The sequence below is a fragment of the Symsagittifera roscoffensis genome, chromosome 2 (assembly GCF_963678635.1).
Source record: "Symsagittifera roscoffensis chromosome 2, txSymRosc1.1, whole genome shotgun sequence".
Taxonomy (NCBI): Eukaryota; Metazoa; Xenacoelomorpha; order Acoela; family Convolutidae; genus Symsagittifera; species Symsagittifera roscoffensis.
Window position 1 is genome coordinate 10,469,993 of NC_087063.1, and position 24,554 is coordinate 10,494,546.

The window sequence follows — 24,554 nt, forward strand, 5'->3', positions numbered from 1 at the left end:
ATCCAAATTATATATTATTATTGGTTATAAATTAGATATTTTATCTCTATAAAAAATTAAAGACTAACCAATCACATTCCATCTAACTAACAACCCACTTATTTGTAAGTGCTGAAATTGCTTGTAATTTCACCACCAGAGCATTTTGAATTTAACTTACAACCTTGTTGCTTTCTCCAAGAGACCGACTCGTAACAAATAGTATACTCTAGATCTATTGAGACTAAGAGATATAAGAGTAAGATTAAGATCGGTTTTAGACTAAAAAGTTGCACGAATCTATCCGGCCGAAAATAAGATAGCGTGACGAGCAGACGGTGTACCTTATCTGAAATTACTCTATGAGTTAGAGATCCATCCCAACTCAATGCTTTGTAAACTCCATCACCTCTTTTAATAACCTCCTTCCCCAATTTACATCCCCCCACTCCCCACACATAGTTTACCCCTCTTCAGTCCCCTTCCCACTCCTTATCTTAGTTTAAACACCCTCCGCTCCCGTTCAATGGGAAACAAAGTGGGAGGGGGGACTGTAACTTGGGGGATGAAGCCAGGAATTCTGAAAGAAAAATCCATCAGGTCATTTATTTTTTCACTGTCGACTGGATATCAGGTTTCCGCTTTTTTCTTTCTAATGATAAATAATGGGGTGAAAAAAGTAGTCACCATTACCTCATGCGTGTCACCATTCATAATCACCGTCATTTTGTAAACTCTTCAGTTTTGGTTAAAAATGAGGATTTTCGAAGCAGTAAAAAGTAAAAAATTAAACATTTAAAACCTGTAATTTTGATTATCAGAGCTTTATAAAAAGAACAGGAGTACTTCTTTTATGTTGTAAGAGTATGAAAAAAAACGCATAGAAAGCCTCACAAAATACGAACTGCATCCGAAATCTCCTTTTCGTCAAGGGTAGACGTGTAAAGTGATATGTCTGATGCAACAATGGCCAAATTGGTCGTTGCACGAGTTACTGTCTTGTAAAATTCGTTTAAAAACTTGGCTTGAGGTGAGACTATCCAAGGAGTAAGAGGTGAGATCACTTTTTTTCCCAGCAAAATAACTACAGTTCCGAACTCGCTTCCGCTGATATTGTAGGTTGACTCCACCTGAATGATTGGTAAATTGGCTTTGCTTTCGTCATGCTCTAAGTCATAAGAAAAAGAACGCAACGAAATTTGTCTTGTTTTCAAAAAGGAGATGAATTTAAATTGGCTTTTTGGAGGCAGAAAGTTGATTACTACAAGAGTTCTTGACATACCTAGTGAAAAATCAGTGTACTTCATTACTGTCTCAACACTTGTTTGGAAAAAAGACTCATTTTCAGAACCAATTGTTGCTTTGACATAAATAACATTAGGCGTGTTTGTCCCATCTAGACTATGAGTCGGTGAACAGTTAATTTCATATTGAACACTGGTGCTGGTCATATTTTTGTAAACATTACTTGAAAAAGTCTGAACTCGTTTTGTAGATCTCATTGCATGTAATAGAAACAAATTTTTAAATTCGGGGGCCAGTTTGTCGTCCAAGTAAGCTATCTCAACCGATGAGAAAAGACACATGTGAGCGCCTTTGACGGAACAAATTTGCACCAGGTTTCGCGTCGAAATGTACTTCAAGGGATCTTCGTCGAAGAAGATAATATCCTGACTCTCAATTTTTTCGGAGACATCGAGTTTCGTCCAAAATTCAATACCTGATCCATCCAACGTCTGTTTCAAGTTTGAAAACAGAATTGGAGCTCCATCTGAAGTTAAGTCACATAAAACTACCTTGCTCTTTGATTGTCGATCTTGAAATATGTGCTTAGCCAATTGAGCTAAGTAAACCATAAGCATTGTCTTTCCAGATCCTTTTGCTCCTTTAACGTTTAAGCGTAGAGGTTTGTTCTCGCTTGAAGGATCTGTCAGACTTTTGAAAACTCTGCCAATTATGTCCAACTGTTCTTTTGTCCAAAGAATGACCTTTGTTTTTTGTCCCCTTGACTTTTTACAAAGTTCCTTATTGTAGCGTATGAGATTTGATTTTTCACCTTCGTCTAAAGAAGTCTCTTCAAGTTGCTTTTCATACCAATCATCTAGATTATTTGTTTTCACTTGAATAGATTGCATGTCATTAGAGGCAATTCTGTGATGTATAAGAGCGCTGTTTCCTGTCATTGAACTCAGAGCAGATAATAAGGCAATGAGTGCATCAAATTTGTCGGATTTTTCTATGCACGGGAGTGCGCGAACTGTTTCTTCCCAGTGCTCTGAGAAATTGTTGAACAAATGAGAATGTCGAAAAACTATAACACGATCAAACTGTCGATCACTGTGACCTTGAGTGTACCACTTGATGTCCTCGGCCAGTTTGTCAATTGGGCATTTAATATCAGGAATGAGGCAAAAGACTGCATGGATCGGAACTTGATTAGTTTCTTTGAAGTCACCAGTGATATAGTTTGATGAAGTTTCAGGACGACAGTTGTAACACATTAAGTAGCGCACGAAATCAGAGTGCTTTTGCATGTCCGATTTCAGGTCCTGAATCTTTGGATTTCGCTCGTTTTTCACGTTAAAAACGAATATGCCTTTCGTTGGGTGTGCAACTATCATGTCAATTTCCACACTTCCAGGGCCCCCTTTTTTAAAATAGTGACTTCCATCAACATTTGGAAAAATCAAGATGCCGGAATCATCAGTTTTCACTTCGTTAACAAACAGTTTGTATATTTTACTCTCACCTATTTCGCCTTTTTGATGTGACTTGTAACACGCTTGCAGTTTTTTACTCAACTGCTCGTTTCGTATCATCATTCGAGGCATTCGGACACACGGTATCGAAGTTTTTTGTCCAGAGTTTTTCCAGTCTGGATACTGGCTTTCCATGAACTTTTTCAAGGAATCATGGTCGTTGAACTTAATTTTACCGCCTCCTGGCCAGTGAATCTCCAAATTATCCAGCTCCCGCGCGAGTTTTATCTTCTGAATTTCAAATTTATTCAGATCAGAATTTCCTTTTGTGAAGGACACTCTAGCTGGACTGGAATTAGACCGTACTAGATCTTTGCTTTTGGGTTTCAACCGCGTACAATCTGAGTTATTGCTTTCTATCACGTTTATGTTAGTCGCATTATTTGTGGGTTCGACATGAACAAGTTTTTTTTGCTCGACATCGTTCAATTCGCTGACTGACTCGTCTTCTCGACTGGTGAAATTTTTTTGACCTATAGCTATATTTGGGAGAGATTTACTGGAACTTGAAGTTCTCTCGGTTTTTGTACCGACATCACATAGCGTTGCGCGTTTTGAGGCCATGTATTCCACTGCTTTTTTTCTCGTCCGCCGTTTCCACTTCAATGAACTTACGAGACTGCGAAGCAATTTTTTCCCAATGACAATCTGACTGCTAGAAACTAGACAATTTATATGCAATGTCCCATTCACAAACAAGGCAGGGCTGCGAAAAATTTTTGAAAAGACATTTCGAAAAAGACCGATAGATATTTTGCTGTAAATACAATTATTTTTTAAGTGTATATGAACGCAATGAAGAAACTTATTTTTTCATGTTGATTTTTTTCGGCTATTTTTCGCTAGTTTTTTTTCTCGGTTTGACTTTTGATTTCTTTTGAATTTTTTCATACTCATTTGCTAAGAGGAAGGTAAATTGCGATCATCAATTACGAAAGTTCAAATTGCGCAAAAAATGTGAGCAATGCTTAGATTCAAAAAGGGATTTCAAATTTTTGATTTCAGGGAATGAGAAAAGTCATCTAATGATCCAGCTTCGTCAAAATGAATTAGTTTTATCAAAAAAAATTATCACTACTAAACTTTCAAAAAATCTCAGTCTGTTTGCGATCATTGACATTTTACCAATTGACTGTTAGTTACTTCAAAGCTATGGCGTCCAAAGGTAGTTTCTAGGTCTAATTGTTTCAAAATGAGATTGCAAAAATTTGAGAAATCGTCAAAAAGCTTTGTTTGCGCAGAATCCAATTTGTAACGAACGATTTTCAAAAGCCCATATAGGAAAACTCAAGGGTTGTTTTCATAACATTATTACCAAATGGAACATTTTTTGAGAGATCAAAGATTCGAGCTCCCCCTTGATCTCCCAAAAGAACTTTCTCCCCTCCTGTTTTTTTTGTAATTTTTCCTTAAATATGCAAGAATTGTACGTACAGTTTTTAAAGTTGCTTCTGGAAAAAGCTAAAATAAACCAGACAAATAAAATTTTCAGAAGTCAACTGAGAATTTAAGAAATTACAAAGTACAACTGTGAACAATTTTGATTCGGGAAACTATAATTTTATAAGTAAAATTGTAGGTATGGAAACGTAATTGAACTGTCGACAGAAGAGTACACATGCCGATAGAAAATTCAAATAAATCCGAGACAACAATATACTCAATCGTATGGGATAAAAGTCACTATGCTTGCGTGGATTTACATAACAGCAGCACAGTAATGCTTCAAGCAGACATTTTCATTTTATTTCCAACTAAGGAAAAGCTGGTTGTGCGAATGTTCTCAAAAGGAATATGAAACAACAAAACTCTACGGTTAAGGGAAATGTGTTACAAAATGTAACGTCTGTTTACGAGGCACGTGAAAATCGAATCACTACAATAAAGGAAAATGTGTTACAAAATGTAACGTCTGTTTAAGAGGCACGTAAAAATCGAATCACTACAATAAAGGAAAAATTGTTACAAAATGTAACGTCTGTTTAAGAGGCACGTAAAAATCGAATCACTACAATAAAGGAAAAATTGTTATAAAATGTAACGTCTGTTTAAAATGCACGTAAAAATGGGGCAGTACAACAGTGCCGAAGTACAACAGTGCCGAAAATGAAAACTTTGTTCAACAGTGCCGAAAATTTGAACAAATTTCAACATATTAAGTGCGGCAATCAAAAATTAAACAGCGATCGTTTACAATCTTGAGTAAAACTTAAAGATTTTGCGCGAGAAAATTTGCAGCTTACACGTTTTGGCGCCAAAATAATTGTTTAATTTGCAGTTGTAGACATATTGGCGCCAAAATTGGAGTGATTTTCTTTGATAATTAGCGTCAGTAATTTCCCGCTCTTCAAAAAATGCGTGTAAATTACTCTGAAATTTTCCCGCATTTTTCGGCACTGTTGTACTTCGGCACAGTTGAACGCCTCCGTAAAAATGAATCACTACTGTTAAGGATAAGAATTTACAAAATGTAACGTTTGTTTCAAATGCATGTAAAAAATGTTCATTGTTGAGTAGAAATTTCTTGCTTCAGCCTTCCAAAAACAGTGAAAACAAACTTATATTAAAAGTACACGCTAGGTTCTACTTTGTGAAATAATTGCCTATCATAACCCACCAAAATTAAATGCAAAATCATCAAAAGTGCGCGTAAGAGATTAGTGTCGTGAGTTTTCCAAAATTCTGTATAAGATGTTTGAAAAAGATTTTGTTTTTAAAACATTATTTGAATTTTCCGACAAAAACAAATTAATATAGAATTTCAAAATTGAGTTGTTAAGCATCATGTTATGGTGCAACGGTGGGTCTTAAAAAATTTAATTGAAGACCAAATATGTTTGTCCCGAACTTATTAATCCGTATGTTAATTTGTGCAGCAACCAAAATGAGAAAAAAAACTTTTTTGTAAATTTTTACAGTAGGGGGAATGAGCACAAAAATGTGTTTTTGTTCAATTTGAAAGTTTTTACCCCCGCGTGCAACCTGAAGTGGAGAATGATACCTTACGATTCTATTATTGTATCAAATAAATCAAAAAGCTTGCCTCATTTTTACTACAATCGATTCATGAGAATGGTTATCAGATTAGTAGCGCGGTTTTGTCCCGCATTAGCAAACTCAAGGTTGAAATCAATTAAAGTCAATGACTTGTTTTGCTCTTGTATAGAAAACCATTGTATGTAGCCTATTTAAACAAAAAACATTGAAATTTTAAGGGTTTGACTGTTCACAAAAAAAACAAACAATTTTCTGGAAAATGGATTATAATGTAATAAAAAGGGATTTTGCGCTGTCTAACAACTGAATAGAATCTGTATAAAAACAATTATTTTGCCTAAAAGTGATTATTGTGCCTAGAATAGGGATTTATGTACTGAAAAAAAGCTTTTTCGAAACTCAAAAAAGTTCAAACCTCTGAAGCTTAATTATTCCGTTCATTTGAAAATGTGGAGAAATTTTGTTTTCAGGTGTGTTTCAATTTTTTTTCTTTATGATTTCCCAGGCATTATTTGATGGCACAATATTAATCGGAATGAGTCTAATTATATATCATTTTAAAGCGCTTTCAGTCGTTATTTGAACGAAATAGATTTCTGTGTCGATAAAAACCGGTTTGAAATTTTAGATTTTTCGTCTAACTTCGAGCTATTAGGGTTTGTCAAAACAAAGTTTGCATATGTACAATAGCTTATTTAAGCTTAGATTATGATTCTTTGCGCCTTTTTTGAAATCGAACGTTTCGAAAATTCCAAAAGTTTCTGCAAAAAAATGGAAAAAGTTTTTGAAAACCTCTTAAATTTTTTTCCTGTTTTTTTTACAGATATTGTTTTCTCAATAGCTTATTTGTCTATGACTGTCGAATGTACCTAGTTTCCATTTTTTCGTTCAGATCTATTGTCAAACGACACAGAAAACGCAATACTAAAGTGAATTTTTTTTTCAAATTTTTGGTCAGAACGTTCTGCTATTTGCACAGTAACCGGTTTGTTCACAATTTTTCTTAAAAATGTACTAAAACTTTTATTATTTGAGGGAGGGCTCTCCCAGTGAGAAACAGTACTTTTATGCGATTTCTTGAAAATTCTCATTATTAAGTTAAAAATTTTAGCGCAAATTCATACGATGGTTTTTGAATGCCGTAGTTACAGTGCTGCGCTGTCGTACGCTTTTGCGAGTGGAATTACAGCTGTAGAGAAAGTTTTAAGTTTTCCAGCACCGATGTTGTGCAATTCCTGTTTTTTAATGAATTTTTGTAACGAACGTTTACAGAATCCGGAGGATGTGCGTCTGGACTCTCTGGTGTTCTGCCACTTTGCGGGTGGACTCGGAGACAGCGAGTACTGTCGGGTGAAGCAGTTCGAGACTCTCAAGGCTCTCATCAAGGAGGCCCTGGACAGCTACAACGACATGAATGCAGCCATGAATCTGGTCTTGTTCGAAGACGCCATCTTGCACATGTTAGTAAGGGTCAATAAAAGGCGATTAACCGTCTGTCAGTCGCATCAATGATGCAATCACGTTGCCTGCGGGTAAAGCAACATTTCTCGACCCATTTAATAAGAAAAAAAAATTGCTTATAGGTCTTAATTAAGGTTCACAACGGCGGCTTTCTATAAAGAGCTGAACTGGCTTCTGGATTAGAAAGAGGCAAGGAAGTAGTCAATTCACCATCGCCTGCCTCGCCCTGGCTCCCTGAAAAATTCGGATATTAATTACTTAAATATATTTCAAGGGTATATTAGGCTGTAATGAGGCGACAACCCGTTCAAAGCGGCAGTTCGTTGCAAGCCGCAATAAGCACTATTCGGAAAAAAACTACGGTACATACCAGTTACTAAACTACGGTACGTACTAGATACAGTTACGGGGAGCGGCGGTGAAGTGGTTACGTCTCCGCCTCCCAAACCAAAGTTCGGATGTTCGAGGCCCACCATGATCCGTGCTCGTTGCTAGAGGGTGAGGCAACATTATCCAGCCCAGAAAATAAAACAAAAAAATTGCATGTAGTTCTTAAGCAGGGGCAACAACAGCGGTTCGCCGTGATGAGCTGTACAGCTCGTATGTTGGTCCTTTTCCTCATGAACAAGTATGGTCTTAAATCTTAAACTATAGCTTATTGCATCTTTATTAGTATCCAATTTTATAGATGCAGAATCAACCGTATCCTGGAGACTTCACGTGGCTACGCCCTCTTAATTGGAGTGGGCGGGTCTGGCAAACAGAGTCTGGCAAGACTGTCCGCATTCATAGCCAACATTGAAGTGTTCCAGCTGCAGCTGAGAAAGGGATACGGCACTGCTGAGCTCAAAGTAAACAGTTTATGAAGAAAGAACGAATATTGACCTTAATTACGCTATACTGTTGAGAATTTTTTGCTACTGAGGGTTTTGAACTTTTCAATTTTATTCACAATAACGTTTAAAACAACAATTTTGATTAATATTTTCTAGGTTAATTTTTTACTGCACAAAACTTGTTTAATTATGATTTTTTTCTTGCGAATAAGTCTTTATATTTGTCTATGTTGTTGGTCGAATGGCTAAACTGATTCGCGATACTTCCTACTTTACTGAAATTAGAGAAGAACAATAGGAGCATGTCATCTTCCATATCGAATCTACTTAACCCCCCCCCCCTCCTCCCACCCCCTATGTATCTCCTAAAGAATCTCCATCCTCTAAATAAAACTGTTAATTAGCACTAGCGCTTTCTATTGAGAATTCTAATTTTGCTGCATTCTGATTGGTCGAAAATTCGACTTGTTAACTCCACTTAACAAGTTCTCCCTTTTTCTTGAAAAGCGAGAGATTGTAGGAGGGTCCTTATTTTTTTGTATTTTTGTTGTTTTGTTTGGATATTGCGGGAATTTTTAAATATTTTTTCTTTTTAAATCTAAATTTAAAGAAGTAAAATTATGTCAACTTGTTGTTCTATTTCTTTCTGCTTTTTAACGGTTAGGCTGATCTGGCGCTGCTCTACCAGAAAACAGCAATTAAGAATATCTCAACCATGTTCCTGATGACAGACGCACAGGTGGGCGACGAGAGGTTCCTGGTGCTGATCAACGACCTCCTGGCCAGTGGGGAGATCCCGGATCTGTTTGCAGACGACGAGATGGAAGGGATCCTGTCTGCCATGAAGAGTTCAGTCAAGGCACAGGGTCTGATGGAGACGAAGGAGAACTGCTGGAAGACATTCATCAGTAAAGTCCAGGCTAACTTGAAGGTACCTGCAAACATCCATATCTTCATTAACTAATGGGAGCTAATCTTTCATGCAAGAAGAACTCAATGCCCCAAAGTTATGTTAAATCAATCAATCTGTAGAGTTTAGTATTCGAAAGTCTGACAGAAATAAGCGTGAAAATCAGTTAGTTTTAGACAGCTAGTTTAAATGATGCAGATTGCATGAGAAGGTTCGCACAATCGGTATTTTGGGCACGAGAATTTTGAATTGAACACTTGCATAAAATTTCTAATTTTTTTATAAGAGTTGAATCATTTCTGGGAACCCATTTAGAATTGTAAGATATAATTCATTCCTTATAGTCAGTTGTACATACTAATCAAAATGTGGTTTCTCGACATAATTTTAAAGATGTTATTTGATGAATTTTTGTTTAAAGTTAGATGATAATTTAAATAATCATTTTATGACATTTTAAAAATTGGCTACTATTCAACTCCATAGGTAGTTCTCAGCTTCTCCCCTGTCGGTTCGATCCTCAGAGTCCGCGCCCGTCGCTTCCCCGCCATCATCAGCTGCACGTGTATCGACTGGTTCCACGCTTGGCCAGAAGAGGCTCTACTGAGTGTGAGCAACCGATTCCTTCAAAATATTCCCCAGCTGAGAGACAAACCAGTCACCAGACGTGCATCATCTTCAGCAGCTACTGCGAAACACAAGGAAAAAGAAGAAGAAAGTAAGGTTATATCGGAAGTGAGAAAACTCATAAGATACACTTAGCATAGTGGTAAGACGGTTACAAGGCAGTAAGTAAACAATAGCCTAGTAATATTCAAAGAGGCCAGTTAACTGGCAAATTTTTCAAGCTTTCTTTTAGCCCATTTTTGCCATGGAAAACCTATCCTAATGATCTCCGAACAGTTTGAGGTACTCGTTTAGAAGTGTGGTCCCACCGTTTTTGATGAGTCCCATTCAAAAGCTCGTTTAGAAGTGTGGTCTCGCCAGATCACTTGAAATTTATTTGAAGTACCTCAAGTGGATGAAAACAAAAGGAACACTTGTAAAACAATTCTTCGTTTGATAAGCTACTAGCGTCTCCTTCAAAATGAAATTATCAAAAAAATCAGTGTACTGGCAAAACTTTAAATTTAAAATTTTCCATATGTCTGATTTAATAGACCATTGTTAGTTTCACGGGACCATACTTCGAAACGAGGTTTTCAACGTGACCATATTTCTAAACGAGTACCCAGTTTTAGTTAGATGACAGCTATAATTTTCTTAAATATGAAGTTATCTCTAATGGAAACTCAAGTATCAATTAACGAAGTGAAGACACGTATTCAGGTTGTGCTACTTTTTTTCTGCTTTTTTTTCCAGGAAAAAGTCTTTTAATTTCTGTATGCTCAAATTTGCTCTTTCTATTTCATTTCAAATCTATTTGAGCTCTGGAATTACTGAAGTACCAATGGCGCAAAAAAACATTACTCTTAACGGCGCGAAGAAACTTGAGTGCCAATGGTTTGAAAAAAAATTTAAATGAACAAGTTTTCTTTCAATTGGGTCATATTTATGATAAAAGGGCCAATCAGAAAAAAATTTATGAAATCCAATTAGTTTTAATGTGATGTGGTTTATACTCGAGGTGCTGATGATTTTTTTAAAAAATTCTATAAATGTCGTTAAAATTGTTGTCTCAAATTATAATTTTCGTGGTTTGACTTATGATTTCTTTTTAACTTCAGTTCATTTCCTCTGTTGAAAGGAGTGCAAACTCCTGTGTCGAACAACAAAAAGGTAAATATCACGAAAAATGTGATCGACTTCTGGTTTCGAAAGTGGAACTTCATTTTCAATGAAATTAAAATATTACCCATTGATCCAGCTTTTTCTCCAATTGTGGTAATTAAATTCAAAAAAAGTCAGTCACAAATTGCTTTAGAAAATCAAAGAGATTTGAGGGCATCTTTTTTTTCTCTATATTTCAAAAATTGAGATTTTTCCTTAAAAAATTATTTTTTCTCTGTTTACTTGCGTCCATTGAATCTTTTGCAACTGTTTTCTGATTATGTTTTATCTCTGAAATTCAAAAGTAGAAAAACATATGAAAAAATTCACACTCTTTTTTTCGAGTTCTTTAAATTCATTGACATTGCTTAAGTCTCTGTTTGTCAAGCGGCTCAAGAAGCATTGTTATAACCAGTTCTTTGCAACTAAATTTGAATTTGAATTCGAATTTGTTTTGAGTAAAGCAAATATGAGTATTGTCAAAATCTCTAATTACAGACAGTTTACCGGTAAGGCGTTCCCTTCCAAAAGTATAATATCGTGTATTTGATCCCCTGTCAAAGCAATGGCAGTGTGTTCGGTCAAGGTCTTGTTTTACTTCTAGCTTCATGCAAGAAATAAATTCATTTTCGAAAAAGCGCTACTTTATTTGGAAATTTAACTGTAAGAGTTATCAGTAAACAAAATGAACAAAATTTTTTTGATCGATCTCCTTTGACTTGCACAATCAAAAAGCGCGACGTCTGGCAAGTGAGATAAAAAGTTTTGATTTTCAAAGAAGCTTCTATGAGAGCTCAAAATGGGTTTTTAAAACTAAGAATCAAAATTTCAATTCTGGGTTACAAGATTTCGTTACTACTAGAATTATTCAATTTGAACTAATTGCAGTTCAGTTGTACCATATGTCTTCGATTTTTGTCAGCAAATTGCCATATGTTGCCCAAATTGTTTCTTATTTTTTTAAACTTAGCTAGCTACAATGATCCAATTCTTGTAATGAAGATTTAAATTGACGTCTAATTGTCTGATGTTTTTAAGCTCAACAATAACTGAAAATCAGAGAGCATAAGAAGCAGGCAATAAACGGAGTGGCTGCCTAAAATTACGCAATTGAATCAATTTTAACTTCAAATGACGGTATGTACGTTGTGTCTATCTGCGGGTTAATTCATGTCCAGCAAATTTTTGAAGCGATAATGAAGCCATGTATACTTGAAATAAAAAAAAGGTTTATGAAAAAAAAATCACGAAGTTCTGTGGTTAAAAGAAACTCAAATGAACGACACAATTGAAAGGATTTTAACTTCAAATGACGAAACGTACTTTGTCTTTATCTGCCGATTTTTTCATGCCCAGCAAAAACATGAAGTGAGAATGAAGCCAAGTAAACTTGAATTAAAAAACAGATTTCCGAAAAAAAATTACTTTTTTCTAGCTTAAATACATTTATCTAGCGGTTTGATTTTGATTTTTTGTTAAAATGAAGGCAAACTCTACTATCGAACATCAAAAAGGTGAATAACACAAAAAACGATATAGATTTCTAGTTTCGAAAGTTGAATTTAATTTTCAGATTTCCCGGGGAATAAAAAATTTACCGATTGATCCAGTTTTGTCTCAAATTGTGTTAATTTAATCCAAAAAGTGCATATCTTAAACTGCTGTGGAAATTCTGGGTTACAAGATTTCTTTTGGTTATATTTTATCTGTGAAACTCAAAGTCAAAATTGTTTGAGAAAAATCAAACTCTTTCTTTCGAGTTCCTTGAATCCATTGACATTTTTAACTCTCTGTTTGTCAAGCATTTTTTGGATCTAAAAACATTGTTATAACCTGTTCTATGCGACTAATTTTGTTTTTAAATTCGAATTTGTTTTAAGTAAAGCAGATATGATTATTGCCAAAATGTCTAATTACAGACAATTTATCGATAAAGCGTTCACTTTCAAATCATTTTACCGTGTATTCGATCCCTTTCAAGGCAATGCTAGTAAGTTCGAACAAGGTCTCTTTTTATCTTTAGCTTCATGCAAAAACACTTTTCACTCTCCAAAGAAACGCACTCTGTAATGTGGAAAAATAACTTCATGCGATATCATTAAATAAAAGAAATAACCGTAACCATAAGCTTAAGTTAAGATTACAGTATTACAATATGCTTTTATTTTGAAATTCAAGTTTTTTTTCAGAGTTCAAGTATTTTTGTTCTATTTACTTGCGTTCTTTGATTTTTTTCAACTGTCTGTTGGATGTTTTTTAGAATACGAATTGCGACCGGAAGTGCTTCACATGATACCAAATGCACCTCTGCGAATTTTCTTTGAGGTAGTCCTAGCTGGAAAAAATCAACCCGAATTTAATTTCTTTTCCACTCTTCGAGTGCTCGAAACAATAAACTGATATAATTACGCTGGGATTATACAATAATTAGCAGTCATCAACTCTTCCGTCACGCCTCGATTTTGAAAAAATAACTAAGGTGTAAGATTTCTAAGTTCATATTTTCAAAAATTATTATTTTTTGGCTCAATGGGTATCTGCTCGTGTATTGTTAGCTTTGTTGCATTTGTTTGTTTTTGCATAGCTATATTCCGTTGCTAACACTTTAAACTGTTTTTTTTTTCTGTCTGATGCCTTACTATTCAAGGCAAATCGAGACAAATTCATGAGAATTTTTGCATCACGAAAAAGTTTTCGCATCGCGGCTTTCCTTTCATTTTTTGTCTGCTAGTTTGCCAAATGATTAATTGTAGTAAAATTATCTAATTCCTGAACTTGATTCGTAGAAGGATCCAAGAAAACAGCATAAAAAGTGAAAACTAGAAAATATTTGAAATTATTTTTCGTGTAGTTTTTAAGTGTGTTTGGGTCCAATCCTGTGGTATTAACATTCGGCGTCAGTTAAAACAGCACCGAGTGTGTTTTTGAGTATGTTTTTATGTGATTAGTCGTTTGCGTGCGTGTAATGAGTTTTGTGCCATCTATAAGCGCCTAGTCTAAGTGATTTAGAATTTAGTAAAAAGTTTGTCCGTAGGTGTTAGCGCTGTAGATCGTACCATTGAGAAAGCAATTGAAGAAGAAAATGAAGCCGAAAATAAGCTCAGTCCGAAATCACCGACTGAAGCCGATAAGAAAACTGACAGTGGCAAAAACGACGCGGTCGATGGCGAGAAAGGAGAAATCGAAAAAGGAGAAAGCAAGGAGGTAGCACCAGAAAAAGATGAAAACGCGAAGGGCACAGGAGGCGAGAAGAAAGCGTCGTTGGCTGCTGTATCGCCGACCGCTTTGAGAGCGTCAGTGTCAGAGTTCATGGCCTATGCTCATGAAAGTGTGAATATTGTGAGCAGAACTTACTTCGAGGTAATAAAATATACAATTTACGACAAATTTTGTTTTGTTTGTACTTCTTCTTGCCGATCATCTGCTTTTTGTCGGACCCCTGCTCAGGGGAGGGGGGTACAACCCTTAGAGTTGAATAGTTTTTTTTCCAAGACACCCAAAAATAAGATAGAAACGTATGAAGTCGTACAATATTTAGCCTTAAAGCATATTTTCAGTCTTCAATCAAAACAATGGAAAATTTCCTACAAACTTCAAAATTGACGATTTTTAGTAAAGTTTCACTTCTAAGCATAAGCTGCGACCCGTGCTGAGTTTTATTAGAGATATTTTTTTGGATTATATCTTCAGATAAGAGTGCGATGCACTTAGTAATAACCAATCTTATCTCATAATAAACCCGAACAATATTTATTGAAAGTTCTGACTATTTTATAATCAGCCCGCCTTTAAGTTATATCGTACATAACGCACATAACTGATCTCAAACACTAATAATCCTTTTACCAGAGTTTCTAAAGGATTTATCGAGACGTAAGAAATAAAAGTAAGAATGATATCTGTATTGGGATAAGTAGTTGACGAACCTATACAGTGGAAAATAGGCAACCTAAAAAGCAGGCAGTGTAATCTTTCCGAAATATTTTTTGGAGACAGCAAACAAGTCCCAGTTCATCTGGTGTGCAACCAATGAGTCTCGCAATAAGTCTAAAAACAGAAAATAAAAGAGTCTACAAAAGAGCTGACTCCGAGTACTCAGCGAAAGAAAATGAACCAAGTAACAGCAAGTTTAGTTTAAACTAAAGGAGAAGAATCTTTGAACACACCCTTACATCAAACATGAAGTTAGTAAAAGCCGTAATTTAAACCATTCTAGACTGTGCATCACAAAATGGTTTTTAGTTTCACCTATGAAAACAAACACCGATTGGAAAAAATCACGCAAAGAAAATCAATTCAGAAAGATATAAACATCATCAAAAAAATTCTGTAAAATACGAAGATTACCAAAAATGGTTAAATTAGTGGAAAGAATTGAAATTTAACCTACTGAAGTGAATCAATTAATTTAAAAACTTGAAAGTAACAGAACTCTCATAGATGACGTCAGCTCATTTTAAAAGTACAAAATCAACAAATACTCCACAAATAGCTTAACCCACCAGCTGCTGATGGACAGACGTCCGGAATATGCTCTACGGCCGGCCTCATCAACCGTGCTTGATCAAGCTGCGAACATCCTACATATTTTTTCAAGAGTGCTTTCAGTGTGAATTAATCTTTATAAGATAAATTACAAAAAGACTAATTATTTCATGCTAATGACTTCATACCTTCGCAAAAAGATTATTAAATTCATGCTAAACCTTAATTCACGACAAAGCATCAATAAATACTCAGGGAATTAATTTACAACTCAAGGACAACTCAGGAATTAAGAACATAGATACAAATGGACAACAACTGTCTACAATATCTTTGGTTGCTTTGATTCATTGGTTCGTTTTATCCCATCTAGATTATGCAGCAAGTTTTTGCCACAAATCAATGCGACTTCAATGATGTCTCCAGAAAAGCAATTGAACTGGGCCCTAAAGCGCACGTTTTATAGATCTAAACTGAAATCATCCGCCGCGCTGCGTAAAAACACACTTTTCAATTGAACTCTGTTTTTAATTCCGATACAAGAATTGTTTGTAAGCTTGAAATGTGTAGTTTATTTATATCAATATCTTACCGATAAAAGGAAAGCTTTTACGAATGCATTAAATTTACTGACACTCAATTACAGGATTACCATATACAATAAACAAATAATTTTTGATAATCACTGTTCAACTGCTTCTCTTCAAAAATCATTTTTCAACTTGCTTCAAAAAAATGGAACTCGCTGCCAGTAAAAATTAAGAAAACTCGACAACACTACTTCAACGTGTAAGAAAAAAAGAAAGAGTTCTACACTGGTGAAATGCAATCTATTCCAGTCAGTACATACACAAATCATGGCGTGAGTTCCGTTTTAATTAAAAATTTTGTATACATCACCAGTATATTTAAGCGATGTTTTTAGAATTGACTTGATTTGAATTTATGTACATTTCTATTTTATTGATGTTTTTAAGACTTAATCTAATGTTTTCAATCCAGCAAAATTATAAAAACTTTTTAATTGTTTGTTTATATACTATTTAAGCAACTGATTCGAAATTTTCAACTAATCTTTATTATACATTACTGTATTGCTGCTTGGATTTTTATGCTGTTGTTTGAGCGTTCTCTCATCGTTTTCTTCATAAATTGCACAAAGTATGTTGTTACCTGATTTTCGCCGCGACAGGGAGCGAAATGAGGTGGACGAATAATACAGAGTGGATGTTTTTTGTTGAGACGAAACCACAAAACGACAACTCAAAATGGGAGGAAAATCAGTACAGCGCCATTGAAAGTGACACGGTCGACCCAATCTCGTCAAACCTTCATATCATTTTTCCATCTCACTCTGGACTCCTTGGTTGACCATCCAAGCATTGTTCTAAGTTCTGCCTTTCCTAGGAAAATTGTACGATCGATCCCAGAACTCATGCTCCCAACTGGCAGAATGAAGCATTATCATATCATTAGACAACTTCTGTATATCAACTGAATCCTTGAATAGATGATAGGACACAGATACAGAAGAACGTGTCAAATCCAAATTGAACTTGGAATGGAGAAAGCTCGTAATTTGAAATGAAAAACTTCTGCATGAAAAAAAGAGAAACTTTTTCGAGTTTTTAAGTAAACCCCGGATGCACACCACGTTCGGAGTTTCTTTTACATCAGTGCTTCTCACTTAGTATCCTTAAATGTGATGACAAAGTATTTTTGCTACTAACCAAACATATCTTATAACTAACCGCACAGTTTTATTGTAATTTCTGTCGGACCGCCTTCAGGTTATTTAGAATAAATTTTTCTCAAACACCAATCGTGTTGTCAGTACTGCATAGGATCTTGTGAAATTAGGGTAAGAATAAGATCATTGGACTAATTTTGTGCACTAAAAAGTTGCTGAGTGGTTTAATGAACCTATCGGGCAAAAAAAATATGACATGAAGACGATCTGAAATTACTCTGAGATAGCCATCAAGTCTCAGTTTAATGCATAACTATTAAAATCGTCCTTTGTTGGAGTGGATGTTTCATGCTAGCTAAGTACCCTATGGGGGAGTCAGGCTGGATAGTTAAAAAGAGATCCAGTTTTCTACCAAATGAGTTCTGTTTAGAACGAAAAGCGTCACAACTATACGACTCCGAAGAGTTTTCTGGAGCTGATCAAGCTGTATGAGAACTTGTTGAAGGCTAAATACAAGGAGCTGGAACAAGGGGTGGTCCGACTATCCAACGGACTAGACAAACTCAAGAGCACCAGCACTCAAGTGTGTATACGATCTAGCTATCAGGGATCAACTGTACATTCACCACCCCCCCCCCCCCCCCCCACCCAAATCGATTTAGGGAGGAGAAAGTATGGATTTTTCATAAGCTAACTTTGAGTTTAGACTAGAATCCAAAAAACCCTTAATTCTATAATAAAAAACAGTTTAAGTCCGTTTGGATGCTCAATAATGCATTCGCATTGCAATTTTTCAAACTAAAACTTAGCTGCGGTAGCTGCCTTAAAAAGAGATTGTTTTTGAAAACTTCTTCTTTGAATTATATACGTCAGACTGATTCACCTACTTTATTTGAGCGTGTTTAAGGTGGACATTCTGAAGATGAAGTTGGCCAAGCAGGAGGTGGAGGTTAAACACAGGAACATTGCCGCAGAGGAACTCATCCAGAAGGTAAGACAACATGCAATGCCTTTTTTTTTCTTCTTCTTCTTCTTCTTCTTCTTCTTCATCGACATCTTCGATCATTGTTTTGTGTCTTCTTTTTCTTCTTCTACTTCTTCTTCTTCTTCTTGACCATTCTCGTATTCTTTTCTTCTTCTTCTTCTTCTTCTTCTTCTTCTTCTTCTTTTTCTTCTTCACCATTTTCGTATTCTTTTCTTATTCTTCTTCTTCTTCTTCTTCTTCTTCTTCACCATTTTCGTATTCTTCATCTTTTTCGTCATCTTCTATGTTTTTTTTGTCTTTGTCATGAAACAACAGTATCTTAATTACTTTAATAAATATAGTCGGAAGTTAGCAACTACATATTAATCATAGTAACTATGATAATTATGATAAAATACTTTCGAAGAAGGGAGCCACTTCGCTGACAGTTTACAGCATTATTTAAAAAAAATCGTATTTTGGAAGAAAAACATAAGGCCCAGTTTTTAGCTTATCATGTGGTGTCAGTTTTATTGAAATAATGAAGATGGTCAAATGGCATGGTTGAATAATCACAGTTCCCGTAAAACTTCTCGCTGCTTTGGTGCACGTTCACATGTGACATATCTGCAAATACGAACAGAAGCAAAGCAGCGAGATATTTTACGGGAACTGTGATTATTGAACCATGCCATTTGACCATTTTCATTGAGATGGCGGCCGCTTCATTTAAATAATACCGACACCTGACGATAGTCCAATAACTGAGCTTTATGTTTTCCTTCCAAGATATGAGTTTTTGAAAATAGAGAATTTGAATACGCGTGTTGCTTGTTAAAATTCGTTTTTTTTCAGCTTCTTTGATTTTTTTCTCGTTTTCTTTTTTCATTATTATTCTTTTTTTAATTTCTTTTTATTTGTCGTTTCTGTACATTTTCAACATAATTTTCATCTACTTGTAATTTTCATCTACTTGTAATTTTCATCTACTTGTAATTTTCATCTACTTGTAATTTTCATCTACTTGTAATTTTCATCTACTTGTAATTTTCATCTACTTGTATTTTGTTTTTACAGGTGGGCAGTGAGAGTGCCAAAGTGGCAAAAGAGAAGGAGTTAGCTGACGAGGAGGAGCGCAAGGTGGCGGTGATTAAGGCCTCAGTGGCCAAGAAACAGACCCAGTGTGAACAGGACCTGAAGAAAGCGGAGCCAGCTCTCATAGCTGCAGAAAAAGCACTCAACACACTCAACAAGGTATTGAACCCAGTCGCAATCAGCAGTTAACCGCATGGACTCGAATAACCGAAATGAGTAATCAATTAATAATTGAAACAAGGCCAAAATCAAAATCTGAATTTTTGTGTGAAATTGAAGTAAAATTTGTGATTGGCCGATTTTGCTTTAATTAATAGGAGAATTACTTAAACGTATCTCGTGCAGTGATCACAAAAATTGAGCAGCTCACGAAGCAACAATGCTGGGAAAATCAGTAAGCTTTTAAGTTGATTATGCAATTTTACTTATTGATCTAGATCAACTTGAAATATTTTTTATCGAAAAAGTGTCAGTCATAGTTTGTTCAAGAAATTCAAAGAGCTTTGAGGCCATCTAGTTTTTTTCTCTGAAAATCAAACGTTTTCCGGAATTTTGGTTCAGTAGACTTATAAAGAGGCCTTTGTTTTGTATTTCATTATTGATCCAATATCTAAAAAAGTCAATTTTAATAACTCTCCACTTGCAATATCTGTATTTCTTAGTACAATTCAATGTTTTTGACTCTATGTTTTATAGACGAAATGCGTAATTTCGTTTTTTTTTCTATTACAGGTGAAGTCTTTTTGTCAATTTTCTTTCCCAAATAGACCATTCACAGCTGTGATATCATACATGACCGACTCGAGATAAAACTAATACTGTAACTCCAAAAAACTAGATTCATCAATTTCTTTTATCTGTTGTCTCTTAGTCCTGCTGTTATCAGCGTAGTTGAATGGCAGACAGAGTTCTTAAGCTGCCAACCGAGGTTTGCAATCCAGTGATTTTGGACAGTGCTTTTATAAAATAAAGCATATATTTTTAAATACATAAATATACACCTCAAGGTTACGTTACTGCTAGCGCAGTAGCAGGCAGTAACACATGCCCGGAAAGTATTTTCTTGACTACTTTATAATAACAGGAGCAAGTTTATTTTCAGTTTTCCGAAAAGTTTTGAGTTCTTGGTTTGAATTTTTGTATTGTTGTCGCCCTATTGTCTGTTAATTCTTGTCTAGATTGATTCTCCAACATGGTTCCATGGCGCGACCTCATCTAGAGTTGAATAACTGAAAGTTCGTCGGAACAGATGTCTCTCGAGCAGCCCCAGTCGCGTTTCTATTGATCTGTCATTTCTTGTTTTTAAGTGTCTCCTTCGGTATTCTTGTAATGTGGCTTTTTGTAGTGCTCCACCGGATAGTTCTTCTTCTGAGATATCCCGTATTGAGTGTTTTACAGGATCTTCAAACCCTTGAGGTTTCTTTGCTTTTCGTTTGCCTGGAGCTTCTCTTGACCACCGTGTCCTGCATAGTAGAATCATCCGATGCTCCTGTTGAAAATTCGAATTTTTCATCCCTTTCACCTGCTGGTTGGTTTCTTCCTCTAAGGAGTCTGCTAATTTTGGGACCCCTCTGTTCAATACTTGATCGGCCAAGTTTTCCTAATCGGCTGGAGACAAGCCACAATTTTTGAAAGTGTCCAGTATTTCCTCTGGTTTTGCGGACAATCCAATCTTCTTCAAATTGCTCCTCTTCTGTGATTTTCGAGGAGTTGAGCATTCAGTGATAATAATCGAACGAACGATAACATAAATATTTGTTTTCAAGTCCGCGTACTTTAAGGAGTTCCGCAGTTTTATAGTCACTTGGACTGGTTCTTGGAGCTGCACTGTGTTTTAACTATTTTTATCTATGAAAGATTTTTGATCCCAGTGAAAAGAAGAATAAATACAGCCTTGAATCGCCTTTCTCTGCGGATTCTATTAACAGCCGATTTCACAGTTTTGCCACTCGGCAACTGATAGAACTTGTGATATCTTTGCGCAATACCGCAACTGTGAATTTTCATTTTTTTACGAAAAAAAAATGGAGTTTTTCCTCTATAAAACTTCTGATTGCTTCGAAAAAGTTATATGTGGTGTTTGTGTCTCGGCCTGGAAAATCTTGTTCTTTTTCTTCGTCCTTCATGCATAATTTCTGGAGATGTAATAAAAAATGTAGCTGACTGTTTGGCCAATCGGCTAACTGAGTCATATTAACATTCGCTGCCCGGGTCGAAGTGCTCGAATTATGTTCCGTCTTTCTCGACCAAAAATCGGTATGTTTCAACCGTCTCGACCAAATTTCGGTATGATTTGACTTTCTCGACTAAACTTTGGTCGACTTTCTCAACCAAACTTCGATATCTCTCGACTTTCATGAGCGACATTTTTGAAATTTTGTTTGCTCGATCACGCATAGATTTGTTTTGACTTTCTTGACCAAAAATGAGTATGTTTCGGCTGTCTCCATTTTCTTCCTCGACCTTTTTGTTTTTTTGTCGATCAAAACTGGTTATGTTACGACTGTCTCGGCTTTTTTTCTCGGCCTTTCTCGACTTTCTCGACCAAAAGTGGGTTTGTTTCGACTGCCTCGACATACATTTTTTAGATTTTTTTTGCTCGACCCCGCATGTTTCGACTGTCTCGACTTTCTTTCTGGACATTTTTTTTGTGACCAAAAATTGGTATGTTTTGACTGTCCTGACTTTGTTTCTCGATCTTTCTCTTTTTTTCTCGACCAAAAATGGATTCTTTTCGACTGTTTCGACTTTGTCTCGTTTTTTCTCTTTTCTCTCGACCAAAAGTGGGTATGTTTTGGCTTTCTCTTCGACTTTCTCAACGTATGTTTCGACTGTGCTTGACCTATGTTTTGACTTTCGCGACCAAAAATGGTTATGTTTTGACGCTCTCGGCCGAAATTGGTTATGTTCCGAGTTTGTGCTTGGCTTAAAATTGCTTCTCGTCCGCAGAATTTCAGTCGGAAATCTGCACCTGCTGGACTTTCAAAGTCGAAACATAAGTCGAGCACCTCGACCCGGGTGAGATAGTTTCTTCTTGGTGGTTCGATAGGTCTTCACAATCACGTTCAATTTTTCGAGGGTTAAGTTGATATATTTTTAAGTTCAGTTTAGTTCCATTGTTAAAAGGAAGGCAAACTCCACTATTGAACAGCAAAAAGGTAAAAGTCACGAAAAATGTGATCGACTTCTAGTTTCGAAAGTGGTATATAATTTTCAGATTTCGCAGCGGAAATAAAAATTTACCCAATGATCCAGTTTTCTCAATTTGGGTTAATTTATTCAACAAACGCCGACCACTAATTGTTCTGAAAATCAAGGAGCTTTCCAGGCGTTGTGTTTTTTCTTTAGAATTCGAGCATTAATTTCTGTAAAGCTCTTGCGTTCTTTACTCCTTTCCAATTGTCTTAGGTATGTTCATGGGGTAGCACTAGAAGATCATTTTGCTTTCTGCTAGTCCTAAACAGGTGCTTTTACCTTCAATGCTCATCGATGATTTATTAAATTAAAAACCCATATTCAATTAGCGATTGCACTTGATGGAATCTCCATTCTAACCATAATTGTATTTGATCTAGACTAATCTTACTGAACTGAAGACGTTTGGGTCTCCGCCTGCAGACGTGACCAATGTGACTGCGGCTGTCATGGTCCTCTACTTCGGGGGTGCAAAAGGTCAAGTGCCCAAGGACAGGTCATGGAGGGCCGCAAAGGTCATGATGGCAAAGGTAAACAATCATTGTTAAAAACCCACAGGTCAAGGTCATTTGAGTACTTGAATAGACGTAGATACGATACTGAAATATGTTTGAGACAAATCAAAGCTTTGCGAATCATTAATGTTTTCTGCTAATCAATTACATAAGAAAAAACTTTTCCATAGAGAACATTTGCTTTCATAAAAATAAAAATGCGGATTTTCCCTCTACTTTTCCCCCTTATAAGTCACGATCCGGAAATAGCTGGGAACTTGGATTTTTGCAATTGGCAGGGTTTTCATAAAAATATCAGCATTTTAAAAATTTCATAAAAGAAATCGTTTTTTGTGCGCATCAATACAGCGCAACATAAGTGCTTTGAAAAAAAAATATTTTAACACAGGAAACGAACAAAACTTAAAAAGACATCAAAAGTAAAACCGCAAAAAGATAAGTTTGAGCCTAAACAAAATTTAAAGACTTTTCCTTGAAAAAATTTAAAAAACATCTCGAGCTAAATAAGAGCTAAACTAAACTTGCACGCCCTAAATTTTTGATCTGCAATTGATCATAATGGATTATTTTTGTCTCGGAAAACCAACGCAGTCGATTAATATCCATGATACTCAGATGCGAGTAACCTTCGTTTTAACAAAGGAAATGAACAGAAATTAAAAAGAAATCAAAAGTCAAACCGTTAAAAAAAATTAAACTTGAGTCTGAACTAAGTGTTTATATCAGGTGGATGACTTCCTGTCCAATCTGAAGAACTACGACAAGAATAGCATCCATGACTCGGCCATGAAGGCCATGCAGCCATACCTCAAGGACAAGGCATTCACCAGGGCCAACATAGAGAAGAAGAGTCTGGCTGCGGGCGGGCTGTGCGACTGGGTCATCAATATATGCAGGGTATTATGTTACGTCTATAAACACACTTTTCAGAATTTCGTGACCCGGGTCAATGCGGGTCAACCAATTTGCTTCTAAGCATTAGAGTTCGACGCATTTTGTACAGTGCTGATTTAAATTAACCGGACAAAACGAGCTAAACTTGAAATTTAAAACGCGTTTTTCTCAAATTGGGTTGAGTGTAGGTGAAAACTTTTGAAGACAAAACTTGCTTAAAATTTTAGCAGAATTAGTATAGTGTAATTTGTTTTAAGAAATTGGGCCCAAAATTTTACCCCAAAAATGGGACATTTTGGTTTTTCTTAGTTAATCAGAAATTACGCCAAAAACACCCAGTCGATCACAGCCATAACTATATCAAAGTGAGCCCCTTACGTAGCCCAACAAAGTTTAAGGAGAGTATACTCTCCAAAAAACATTGCAAACCGTTTAAAATTTAAACTAACTTTTTTGTCTATCAAACAAAAATAAATTAACTTATCTACAATGTTTTGGAGAATATACCCTTCTTAAAGTTTGTTGGGCTAGATAAGGGGCTCAATTTGATATAACTATGTCTGTGATCATTTGGGTATTTTTAGCGTAGTTTTTGATCTACGAAGAAAAGCCAAAATGACCCATTTTTGGGGTAAAGTTTTGGGCCCGAATTTCGCAAAACAAATTACATCATTTTTATTTTGCTAAAAATTTCAGCAAATTTCGTCTTCATAAGTTTTCACTTAAACTCAACCCAATTTGAGGAGAACGTATTTTCAGTTTCAAGCTAAACGCGTTTTGTCCGGTTAATTTAAATCGGCACTGTATGTTCGTGTAGAACATGTTGCCTTAGTGTTGTTTATCACCTTTATGATTGTTGTTCACAATTATCCATTATCATTGATTACAATCTTTTATAATTGTTTTTGCTTAAAGGTCATAATTGTTCCCACTCTTTTGCCGTTGCTTAATTTTATGGTTACTTTTCATTGCATTTTATAACATTTCCAAGTTCATTGCCCTTT

General features: G+C 35.7%; 2 protein-coding genes across 5 annotated transcripts in view; one reads left to right on the forward strand and one right to left on the reverse strand.

Annotated features, from left to right (window-relative positions):
* Positions 1-4,587, reverse strand: part of LOC134840422 (uncharacterized) — a 36,943-nt gene extending 32,356 nt beyond the window's left edge. The window contains exons 1-2 of one of the 4 annotated variants that reach the window (XM_063856208.1): positions 4,173-4,587; positions 874-3,393 (exon numbers count right to left, since the gene is read on the reverse strand). In XM_063856208.1, the coding sequence (XP_063712278.1) occupies positions 874-3,302 (2,429 nt within the window). In that variant the 5' untranslated portion in view covers positions 3,303-3,393; positions 4,173-4,587. Of the gene's footprint in view, positions 1-873; positions 3,581-4,053; positions 4,145-4,172 lie in introns of those variants that run through there. The other 3 variants (XM_063856209.1, XM_063856211.1, XM_063856210.1) reach the window with 3 other exon arrangements.
* LOC134839682 (dynein beta chain, ciliary-like) overlaps positions 1-24,554 on the forward strand; it is a 214,558-nt gene that overhangs the window by 113,826 nt on the left and 76,178 nt on the right. The window contains exons 50-60 of the mRNA XM_063855304.1: positions 5,430-5,452; positions 7,025-7,195; positions 7,885-8,047; positions 8,697-8,963; positions 9,429-9,660; positions 13,747-14,072; positions 17,318-17,470; positions 17,795-17,878; positions 18,929-19,105; positions 22,522-22,671; positions 23,383-23,553. Of these exons, the coding sequence (XP_063711374.1) occupies positions 5,430-5,452; positions 7,025-7,195; positions 7,885-8,047; positions 8,697-8,963; positions 9,429-9,660; positions 13,747-14,072; positions 17,318-17,470; positions 17,795-17,878; positions 18,929-19,105; positions 22,522-22,671; positions 23,383-23,553 (1,917 nt within the window). The remainder of the gene's footprint in view (positions 1-5,429; positions 5,453-7,024; positions 7,196-7,884; positions 8,048-8,696; positions 8,964-9,428; positions 9,661-13,746; positions 14,073-17,317; positions 17,471-17,794; positions 17,879-18,928; positions 19,106-22,521; positions 22,672-23,382; positions 23,554-24,554) is intronic.